This window comes from Asparagus officinalis, chromosome 10, assembly GCF_001876935.1.
Source record: "Asparagus officinalis chromosome 10, Aspof.V1, whole genome shotgun sequence".
NCBI lineage: Eukaryota > Viridiplantae > Streptophyta > Magnoliopsida > Asparagales > Asparagaceae > Asparagus > Asparagus officinalis.
This window is the reverse complement of record NC_033803.1, coordinates 9,456,866-9,468,657: the sequence shown is the minus strand read 5'-3', so window position 1 is coordinate 9,468,657 and position 11,792 is coordinate 9,456,866. Positions and strand designations below refer to the sequence as shown.

Below are 11,792 nucleotides of genomic sequence, written 5' to 3'. Positions count from 1 at the left end.
GAGCCGAGGGCGGCACGTGCCATTAGCGAGAGACCGCTCAGTCTCATTTCCGAGCAGTAGAACCTGATCTGCAAATACGAAAATGGCGAGGGATTAAACTGGACCCTTCGGTTAAAAAAAAAACGGTTCTTTTGCAAATTAGTCCCCGACGTCTTTCCTATGTTCAAGTTATTCCCCAAAATATTGGCAGTAGAAGGGGACTACATAGAAATGTCAAAAGATTTGAGGGACTAGTTTGAAAATATGAATACGAGGAGGACTATGTCAAAAAGCGCCTAAAAGATTTGCTAATTCCAAAACATCATATGAAAGATTTGAGGGACTGCGTAAAAAAAAGATAAAAAAAGAGTGAACTGACCATGCCGAGAGTAAACGAGGCCTCGAGATTCCCGGAGTCGGAGCACCGCTTCAAGAAGCGGTCGCCGGACTCCGACCAGTTCTTCGCCCTCATCACCAAACATTCCCTCGACGCTTTCGAGAGAACCGAAGCATTCGAACCTAACGCGTTCAGTCTCTTGCATCTGCTAACAAACAAACAAACAAATAAAATAAAATAAAAATAAAAAAGACAAAAACTTTCCGAAAGTGATTAGGAAAATTTTTGGAGAGAATTACGTGACAAGTGCGCTGACGAGATCGGAAGGGGAGCCGGCGGAGGAGCTGAGACGGGAGAGGACGGAGACGATCAGGTCGTCGGGCAACGCGTCGAAGAGATCGAGGTTCGACGGCGGATCTTTGCCGACGAATTTCTGCCTTTTGGGGTGAGGCTCCCGATTCCGGGTCGGGTTCTGCGGTTCGCATAGCTCGGGGGTAGAGAGGAGGGGGGGTGGAGGAGAGGTGAAACGAAGCTGTTTAAATATGAAAGGAGGTGGGCGATGGTGGATAGTAATTTACTCTTTTGCCCTTCGCTTGTGCCGCGAACTACGGGTGAGTAGTACTGTTTTCCGTTGACCGGATTGTTTTGCTGCTTTCTGGAAATTACTTTCCTCTTCGCGACCTCGTTAACTTCGGATGATTAACCGAAAACCCCCTTAAGCTTTAGGGGTTTTCTGATAAAATCACAAAATTAAATATAGGGTTTTCTGTTTATATCTAAAAGTTAAAAATGGGTTTTGCGATAATCTCTATACTTAAAGGGGGTTTGCTCATATTCACCAAAACTAAACTGGGTTTTTTCCCCTCTATAAAGACCAAATTAAGTAATCATTTTAGGTTTATTTTTAGGGAAAAATGTGTCCAGGCCCCAAAAACAGAGACTTCATGTGCTGCAGCCCCTTCTAATTTCCCCCATGTGGTTCAGCCCCTTGAAGTGTGACATTTTGTGCTGCAGCCCCTTTTTAACAATTATTACATGCCAACTAAGCTAAAATCCCCAAAATAACCTTACCCCCTCTCCTCAATCCTTCAAACCCAGTTCTCTCTCTCTCTCTCTTTCTCTCTCCCCTCTCTCTCCCCTCTCTCTCTTTAAAAACAAGGGTTTTATCAAGCTCGTCGCTCTGGCCCTCGCCCTCCTCGCCGTCGCCACCTCCGCCCAGGCTCCCAAGCCTCCCCCGAGTTCGTCGCCGCCTCCCCTCCTCTCCTCCGCCCGACCTCGTCGCGGTAGCTCGCCGTCGCTCCCCATCTCGCCAGAGAGAGAGAGAGAGAACTGGGTTTGAAGGATTGAGGAGAGGGGGTAAGGTTATTTTGGGGATTTTAGTTTAGTTGGCATGTAATAATTGTTAAAAAGGGGCTGCAGCACAAAATGTCACACTTCAAGGGGCTGAACCACATGGGGGAAACTAGAAGGGGTTGCAGCACATGAAGTCTCTGTTTTTGGGGCCTGGACACATTTTCCCCTTATTTTTACTATGTTACCCCAAAGTTTATTCATTTATTCACTTTTCTAAAAGTATTTTATGACAATATATAGCAACTCACTGCAAATATAACTTACGACTAAATAATATGCATAATGAACAGTTGAAATGCACGAGGTAGATTTAAATACATTAAAGTGTTTTTTGGATACAATAGAGATTTTTGAAGTGAGTGGCTTGAGTAAAACTTTAATTTTTTAGGCAAAAATGACATTTCAAAGGTAATTTCACTAAGCCCATCAAAACTTGGGCTTTTCCCACTAGACTCCTAGAACTTTGTTAAACTCTCAATAATTTCTTTGTGGGAACCCAAAACCCAAAAAGTCCCATATAACTATCCAAAACTTAAAAATTTTCAACGAGAAAACAAAAGGGGGGAAAAAACAAAACAAGGAAAAGATAAGAAGATGAGCCCTATATATAAACTAAGGTGAGATCAAAATTAGATAAATAATAATGTTCTCCAACTGCTACAGACACTTTGGGCAGCTGTGGGTAGTTTGTGCAAAAAACTAATAAGTTTTTGGGGGTCATATGAAACTTTTTAGAGTAATGGGTTCCATGGGTAAGGCAAAGTTTTGGGGCTTTTTAAAATTTACGTTAAAAATGAGAAAAACCAAAAGTTTTTGGGGGTAATTTGAGACTTTTTAGAATATTGGGTTCGGTGGGCAGGACAAAGTTTTGGGTTTTTCTTAATTTGCGCTAAAAAAATCAGACAAATTGTGTCACGCTGTGAGAAAATATCACAGTACATTAATTTTTCTATGTCAATCTTCATGAAGGATGATTTGGTAGAGGCTTGCCCATTTTCCTTAGGGAAAAAAAGATGATTTGGTACACTGGTCCTATTAGAAGTTGCCATGTGTACCATTATTGCTACCCTCATTGTACAATCTTCATAAGATAAAAACAAACTATAATTAGAAGAAGTCAACATAGCAAAAATTGTAGAAATCCCAGGCAATTAACTCTATCCAAATCTAGAAGAAAAAAAAAAATCTGATCTCCCATAAAGTGAAAATAGGATAATTAAGTGGCGCATATGACAAATTTTGATAGGGTGGATGGACCACATCATCCTAATGACGTGGTAAAGTTCGAAACCGGATAATTTCTTCAACTTTGGATTTTTAAGAGAAAAAGGAAAAAACCGCAATAAAAGATCAACACCTTCCCAATTTTCCTTTTGAGATAAAAATAACTGCCCAAAAGTGATCATATATAATTTAAAAGTAGGGACTCTATTACACCGCCCTTAAAAGAGTGGGTTAAATTATACCATTATATGATAGTCAAAATTACTATACTAGCCCTCTAACTATCCACGAGCGGTGTAGAGCACCCTTTTTATAAGATGGTCCCATAGAATTCTTTCTCATAAAAATAATGTTAGGGACACACCCCCTAACACACCAACAACCACACCCTCCTCATAAAAAATTTTAAAATCCCATGTGGGGCCCGGTTTACTGTAGCGATGGGAGAGAGGGGGTGTGGTTGGTGGTGTGTTAGGGGGTGTGTCCCTAACACCACTCTTCTCATAATTTGAGGTTTAGCTTGGTGAAATTTAAGAATTTAGACTCAATTAATAAAAAAATAAAAAAAACCGTGCCGGCCTTAACTGACCCCGCAAATCCTTAGCATTTATTTTGTATTAAAGCGGGGAATAACTCTGAGCACACTGAGAGAGAGAGAGAAAAGGGGGCCATGAATCAAGAACTGAGATCGCTGCTCAAAGATCTCGAAACCCTAAAGCGAAAATTACAATGATTCCATCGACAAGGTGCAATCTTTAATTCTTGCGATACTTTCAATTGCTTAGAAGTCTAATCTTTTCTACTGAATTCTGTAGATGCAGCAAAGAGTAGGCAAAATCGTGAGCATGGCGAAATTGGGGAATCCTCGGCGTTCCAAAGTCAAGGTCTCTACATTGTGCAAAGCTTTGAATTTGTTGTTGTTGTTGATTATCTTCTGTTGATGTTTGAATGTTGTGTGAGATTTGATTGATTTTGAGGGGTGCAGGATACGAGTGCTGAGGTGGTGGATAGCAACCCCTACGGTAGGCTAATGGCGCTTCAGAGAATGGGTATTGTGGAGAACTATGAAAGGGTACGGGGTTTCTCGGTTGCCACAGTTGTATGTTTTCTTCTTCGTAAAGGTGATAGATAATATGCGCCATGGCATTTGAGTAGAAATAATGATCTCACTATTAGATCAGGAGCTGATTAATTTTGCATAGTTGCAGACCGAAGATATACAGTTGAGGGGCAGTGTTTTGACAATTGCAGTGACACTTAGTATATGGAGTTTCTGTAGTATGTCTCAATTTGCCGAGTTCTTTAACCACTCTGATTGGAAATATTGGTTTGCACATTAGCACATGAACTAGCGATAATGCATGTTTGTTTACTTCTGTGGTGATATTGGAGTATTTGTTCATTGTTTGGTCATGTACCCATACCAATTTAATCCAAACTAATGCTTTCCTTTTTGTTGTTAAAATAGTATGGGTAACATAGATACATACCATTGCCCACTCTCTAGCACCGGAAAATGTGATTAGTATGTTCACGGATGACAAGATGTGACCTCAAATTTGACTGTGTTTGGCATTCATGTATACACATAATGCATTGCACACTTTTACACCTCATTTGGTATGCGGATATTGGGTCAAGTGAGAACGGAATGAAGTGAGAAACAAGATGGAATAGTGTAGGAATGAAATGCTCATTTCCATTCTCACATTTGGTTGAGATTAGAGAATCAAGTGGGATTGACAATATTTTTGTATTAATAATTAATAATTAATCATGGTATATTTAAAGTTTGTTTTTATTTTTTGGAATGGTCATTCCCATATAAAGTGGAAATTGATGAGAAGTGGGAATGAGATTTCTAGCTTCCGAATTGGCATTCTGTTCCTCTCATTCCTGACTACCAAACAAGTCATTATAGATTTTTCATTTTTTCGTCCAAATACTTTTGCTTTACTAACAGTACACTTGCCATCTTTAACTTTGATCTCTAGTTCTCTAGTCTATATTAAAATTTGGAATCAAGAAAAATTAGGTGGTGAGAAAGGTGAACTTGAGATTTTATAGTATAATAATAATAATACTCTTTCTTGTTTATCGTGTTTACTTCATCTACCATTGTTGTAGGGAATAGGTGGGGTGGGCAGTGTTGCTGTAGAGATGCTTACACGTTGTGGAATTGGCCGGCTATTGTTATATGACTATGACACAGAGGAGTTGGTGAACATGAATACGCTTTTCTTTCGTCCTGATCAGGCATGGTTGTCCTTCATCACTTATATTTCTTTTTCTTCTTTTGCTGGAATGTGGTTGCTTTTCATATTATATATTTTTGGCTTATTTTCACTTTGGTACTCCAAAGTTTACCCAATTTTCACTTGGATACCCCAAGGTATTTTTTAAAACTTGAATACTTTGCAATCCCATTTCACCTTTTAACACTTTGATTCCCTAAAATTTCAATCTCATTTCACTTTGATACTCCTGTCTACATCCATTAGGTTTCCATTAAATTTTATCTCCAGCTTATCAACTGGTTATACTGGATATAAATGTATCACATGCTAAGGACGTATTTTAAATATTGCAGAAAATTTAGTGAAATATGGATGGGATATCAAATCAAAATAAGATTGAAATCGGGGTATTAAAGTTTTAAAGAAATACTGGCATCAAAGTGAAATGAGATCAAAACTTTGGGAGTTTGGGGTATCAACGTGTTAAAAAATACTTCACGGTATCAAAGTGAAAATATGGCAAAAATTTGGGGTACTAAAGCGAAAATAAGCCTTTGTTGGTTATAATTTATAGCTTAAGATATTGATATAGATAGAAACCATCTTCCTGTTGACCATTAACAATAGTTTTTGTTTTATGGAGATAGCCTCACTCTCTGAACTTGTTGCTCCATTGTAGGCTGGCTTGACCAAGACAGATGCTGCCGTGCAGACTCTTTCGGATATCAACCCAGAAGTTGTACTAGAAGTAGGTGTCACTGTGTTATGTGGGATATTGTATATCATTTACTGGCCATGCTCCCACTTATTTTCTGTTTATTAGATCTTAAAATACCAGCCAAATACCATTATTTAGTCTAGTAGTCTTTACTGTTTAATGTTTGGAGCTCAAAGATTAATACAAAGCTGCATTTTATTGGCTAATAAAGCATCAAGAAGAAGAAAAAGATGATAAATTTACTGTAAAATAGTTCCCATTCTCCAATTAAGAGCCACATGCTTTTAATCAACCCTGTTCAATTTGCCCCCTAATGTTAGAAATGTCGATACAAAGTTGATTTCATTTTGATAGAATTGTTGGGGTTTTGGAGAATGTATGGAGCTTAGTGAGTCTAGGGAGACTGACAATCCCTTTTCATATTTATTTATTACTTTCAGAATATAACTTTATTTAATACCTTTCTTTGCTCAGATTTGTTTATATCTATGTCTACATTCATTACTCCTACATCACACTGCTAATAGACTTATTCTAGTAAAAATTTATTTATGGAGTTTTTGTTGAATTGCTTATTTTACTCTATACTACTATGTGTGAGACCTGGTACTTTTGCAATTTGCTCTTGCCTCGTCAGAATTATAGCCAGGCAGAAGAGTAACCACATGAAGGAGTAAGTAGAGTGTGATGTAGGGAAGAGATTCTACAAAACTCTTCCTTTTGGTGCAACATAAACAATGGATTAGTTCTACATAGTTATCATACTCACAATGTGTTGACAGAGAGAAATTCGTCGGCGTTAGATATGCAGGTTAACTCTGACATGTCAAAAACATGAAGCGTAATAATAATGTCCTATTCTACATGAACAATTGACCCCGAGTCTTGTAGTACTCTTAACTTTCAACTGCAGGTATTTATTTATTTTGATATTATATTTCTTCAGAATGACTTCATTTAGTACACAATCATTTTCATTCCTTCCTTTTCTCTTCACAGAGCTATTCCTTGAACATTGCGACTGTGAAGGGTTTTGAAGTTTTCATGGAGAGCCTGAAACGAAATAAGAAGCAAGGTGCACAAAACACTGGAGTTGATCTTGTATTGAGCTGTGTTGATAATTATGAGGCTCGTATGGTCGTTAAATAGGTAATTACCCTTTGTTTCCATCTACTTAATAGCTTTTGTTCCTAAATAAGTTACACAATTCATCAGGAACATAGGGTGCATTATCATACCTAGTTTTGATTGTTCCGGCTTGCAATGAGCTGAAGCAGACGTGGATGGAGTCTGGTAAGCGAACATGCTCTCTGTTCATTTTAGTCTCGATCAGTTTTACCTATATTTCTTTTAAATAATTTGCCCAACTCCTTTGTAGACTAGCTTAACGTGTACAGTCTGGTGGAAGTATGAGATTACATGGAAAATGAGTACAACAATATAGGATGTGATCGTCTTAACTTAAAAACTGCCTAAGAATCAATTAGTCTACATATTTGTTGCTCATGGTATCACTTGTTTATCATTGTGAAAACAAAGAAGCTGACTTTACATCTGGAATAGCAATATCTCCTGCAAAACTGGATCACAAGTTACATATGATTTCCGTGTCTATCATACTAGTGACCAAGACACATCCTGGAATCATGGACGCTTCTGTGTTACTCTTGTCAGTTGCATGCTGTGAGAGTAATAACATTCAATATTTTTTCTTGGCCTGGACTTTGATCTAGACATGTTTCTAGATTTGCCTCTACCACCAACACCCTTTTCAGGACGACCACGAGTGAACAAGCCTTCAGCTTGATCCTCTCCTCCTACGACATATACTTTCTGCCTTAACTCTTTTGAATGTAAGGCTGATTTGACATCCTCCAAAGAAAGTGTATCTCTACCGTATGACATGCTATTGACAAAATTTTCATAGGAATGAGGTAATGAACATAACAAGATGAGTGCTTGATCTTCTTCGTCGATTCTAACATCAATATTCTTTAAATCCATAAGAATAGTGTTAAGTTCATCTAAGTGGTCTTTAATTCGCATACCTTCCGTCATGCGAAGGGTGAAGAGGCGTTGCTTCAAGTAAAGCTTGTTCGTTAGAGATTTCGTCATGTACAAGCTCTCCAACTTGAGCCACAAACCGGCGGCGGTATCTTCATCGGCAACCTCCCGTAGGACCTCATCGGCCAAACAGAGTTGTATGGCACTATGCGCCTTCATCTCCAGCTCTTCTTTCTCGTCATCGGGCATAGATTCCGGCAACTTATCATTTCCGGACAAGACCTTCAACAATCCTTGTTGTACTAGAAGAGCCCTCATTTTTACTCTCCACAAACTGAAGCTGTTTTTCCCATCGAATTTCTTCACTTTGTACTTTGCAGAAGACATCTTGAAGCCAACTGGAACAGTAACTGTATTTATGAACAGCATCGTATTTGTGAACAGTAACCGTACGTATGAATAGTGACCGTACGTATGAATAGTAATAGTACTTTTGAATAGTACCATACACGTGAATAGTACCCAGTGCCTTTAAAGAGTAAATGATAATCTAACTTATTTTCTGATGTGGATGATCCACTTTTAGTGACAGCCACAGAGCATACGATAAGCAGATACACGTACTCTAAGCAGGCTCTGTTACCAGTTTGTTACAGCGGAGGGGCTTCACAGACACAGAAGATGTCTATACAAGAGTGGACAAATAGAAAACAACACACCAGGATTTAACGTGGTTCGGTCAGTATGACCTACGTACACGGGTGAGAACAGCAGAGAACTTCACTAATCACCAAAAGAGAATATTACAAAAGAGGAGATCACTCTCTTGCCAGAGACTCACACAAAGAAAGAGGCAAATTCTTTCTATCTCACTCTCTTCTCTCTAAAACTCTTCTTCACTCTCTTTCTTTTCTTTCTCCGACTGATGCTCACGACCTCGATGCTCTAAACCACCTCCTCTCACCCCCCTTTTATAAGTTACAAAAATAATAAAATATTTATGAATGGGCAGGTGAGACATTGACAAATGAGCTGCTAACTTTGGAAAAAACAATCCCAAAGTAGGTAGATGAAGACTTTTTTTTTAAAGTCACGTTTCTCACAAATCTCCACATTGACTTTGAAAATGAAGGTCTTGTGCGTCATCGTACAGTTCGACATACACCACAACAAAATGGAGTTGCAGAAAGGATGAACAGAACACTTTTAGAGAGAGCTCGATGCATGCTCTCTAATGCCGGTTTGTCAAAAGTTTTTTGGGCCGAGACAGTTAATACAGCTTGCTATTTGGTAAACAGATTTCCTTCCACAGCAATTGATTTCAAGACTCCAGAAGAGGTATGGTCTGGTTCCCCTGCTGATTACTCTCATTTAAGAGTATTTGGTTGCTTTGCTTATTTTTATGTTAATGATGGTAAGCTTGAACCTAGAGCAAAGAAAGCTATCTTTCTAGGATATGCTACTGGGGTGAAGGGATATAGATTGTGGTGTTCTGATCCCAAGTCACCTAAGTTTATTATTAGTAGGGATGTTACTTTTGATGAAAAATCCATGCTTCACCCGAGAAAGGAGTTTGTTATTGACACTACAGGTACTGAAAAGGAGTCTAGCAAGCAGGTGGAGCTAGAGAGCTCAACTTCAAAGAGAGTGCTTGAGGGCGCTCATGTTGAACCAGTTGATACTGAGGAAGGTGCAACTTCAGATGCTGATACACCACAAGAGCAACAATATAATATTGTCACCGGGAGAACAAAAAGGCAGATCCGACCTCCTCAACGCTATGCAGACATGCTTGCTTATGCTTTGAGTGTAGCAGAATCGATTGAGGTTCCAGAACCTTCTACCTACAAGGAGGCTATTAGTGGCAATGAGGCTGCAAATTGGACTGTTACGATGACTGAAGAGATGGAGTCTCTTCACAAAAACCAAACATGGGAGTTAGTGAAACCACCAAGGGGACAGAAGATCGTTGGCTGTAAATGGGTCTTCAAGAAGAAAGAAGGAGCTTTGGATACAGATTCTGTAAGGTACAAGGCACGTTTGGTAGCTAAAGGTTACAGTCAGACCGAAGGTGTGGACTTCAATGAAGTATTCTCTCCAGTTGTAAAACACACCTCAATCCGCGTGTTGCTTGCCATGGTTGCTCATTTTAATTTGGAGCTTGAGCAACTTGATGTGAAAACGGCTTTTCTACATGATGAGCTTGAGGAGAAGATTTTTATGCATCAACCAGAGAGATTCATTGTTGAAGGTAAAGAAGATCATGTGTGCAGGTTGAAGAAATTTCTTTATGGGTTGAAGCAGTCTCCGAGGCAGTGGTATTTGAGATTTGATACTTTCATGTTTGAGCATGGTTACTCTAGGAGTAAATATGATAGTTGTGTTTATCATAAAAAGCTCAATGATGGTTCTTTTGTATATTTGCTTTTGTATGTTGATGACATGTTGATTGCAGCTAAAGATATGTCAGAAATCAACGAGTTGAAATCTCAACTCAAACATGAGTTTGAGATGAAGAACTTTGGAGCAGCAAAGAAGATTTTAGGGATGGAGATCCACAGGAACAGGCGAGAAGGAAGTTTATTCCTATCTCAGGAGAAATACATTAAGAAGGTGTTGGAGAGATTTGGCATGCTTGATGCCAAGCCTGTGAAGACTCCGCTTGCAGCTCATTTTCGTCTTTCAGCAGATTTGTCACCTCAGACTGAGGAGGAGCAGTACATGTCTCATGTTCCTTATGCGAGTGTAGTTGGAAGCATTATGTATGTGATGGTTTGCACCCGTCCAGATATTTCACATGCAGTCAGTGTTGTGAGTCGGTACATGGATAAGCCTGGAAAGGTCCATTGGCAGGCTGTGAAATGGATACTTAGATATTTGAGAGGATCTGCTAATATTGGTTTGTATTTTGGCAGGAACACAGACTCAGATTGTAGAATACGTGGCTATTCTGATTCAGATTATGCGGGTGATTTGGATAAGAGACGATCCTTGACAGGTTATATATTCACTCTTTCAGGTAGTGCTATTAGTTGGAAGGCGACTCTACAGTCGACAGTTGCTTTGTCTACCACAGAGGCAGAGTACATGGCAGTGACAGAAGCAGTGAAAGAAGCCATTTGGTTGAGAGGTTTGGTTGAAGATCTCGGCTTACACCAAGGTGTTACTACGGTATTTTGCGACAGCCAGAGTGCTATACATTTGACGAAGCATCAGATGTATCATGAAAGAACCAAACATATAGATGTCAGGTATCATTTTATCAGAGAAATTAAAGTCATCAGGATTGAGAAGATTGGTACTGCAGATAATCCAGCAGATATGATGACGAAGCCCGTACCTTCGCGCAAGTTCGAGCATTGTCTCGAATTGCTTGGAGTTCGACAAAGTGAAGGTTAAGCCCGTAAGGGGCTTCTGGCGAGACAGCAAGAGTAAAGAAAAGACCTTCATTTTCAAAGTCAAGGTGGAGATTTGTGAAAAACGTGACTTTAAAAAAAAAGTCTTCATCTACCTACTTTGGGATTGTTTTTTCCAAAGTTAGCAGCTCATTTGTCAATGCCTCACCTACGGTCTTCATCTACCTACTTTGGGATTGTTTTTTCCAAAGTTAGCAGCTCATTTGTCAATGCCTCACCTACCCATTCATGAATATTTTATTATTTTTTTAGCAGCTCATTTGTCAATGCCTCACCTACCCATTCATGAATATTTTATTATTTTTGTAACTTATAAAATGGGGGTGAGAGGAGGTGGTTTAGAGCATCGAGGCAGTGAGCATCAGTCGGAGAAAGAAAAGAAAGAGAGTGAAGAAGAGTTTTAGAGAGAAGAGAGTGAGATAGAAAGAATTTGTCTCTTTCTTTGTGTGAGTCTCTGGCAAGAGAGTGATCTCCTCTTTTGTACCTGTGATGTGCACGTGTGATGTGCACGGATACCATGTCTG

General features: G+C 39.2%; 2 protein-coding genes across 2 annotated transcripts in view; one reads left to right on the top strand and one right to left on the bottom strand.

The window, feature by feature from the left end:
* LOC109826427 (F-box protein At1g67340-like) overlaps window positions 1-2,742 on the bottom strand; it is a 4,101-nt gene extending 1,359 nt beyond the window's left edge. Inside the window, exons 1-4 of the mRNA XM_020393460.1 lie at window positions 2,725-2,742; window positions 616-848; window positions 359-521; window positions 5-68 (exon numbers count right to left, since the gene is read on the bottom strand). Coding sequence (XP_020249049.1) covers window positions 5-68; window positions 359-521; window positions 616-848; window positions 2,725-2,742 — 478 coding nt within the window. The remainder of the gene's footprint in view (window positions 1-4; window positions 69-358; window positions 522-615; window positions 849-2,724) is intronic.
* The window catches only part of LOC109825150 (ubiquitin-like modifier-activating enzyme 5), a 21,086-nt gene continuing 12,774 nt past the window's right edge, over window positions 3,481-11,792 (top strand). Inside the window, exons 1-7 of the mRNA XM_020391891.1 lie at window positions 3,481-3,639; window positions 3,709-3,777; window positions 3,879-3,965; window positions 5,021-5,149; window positions 5,810-5,878; window positions 6,848-6,993; window positions 7,101-7,141. Of these exons, the coding sequence (XP_020247480.1) occupies window positions 3,709-3,777; window positions 3,879-3,965; window positions 5,021-5,149; window positions 5,810-5,878; window positions 6,848-6,993; window positions 7,101-7,141 (541 nt within the window). The 5' untranslated portion in view covers window positions 3,481-3,639. The remainder of the gene's footprint in view (window positions 3,640-3,708; window positions 3,778-3,878; window positions 3,966-5,020; window positions 5,150-5,809; window positions 5,879-6,847; window positions 6,994-7,100; window positions 7,142-11,792) is intronic.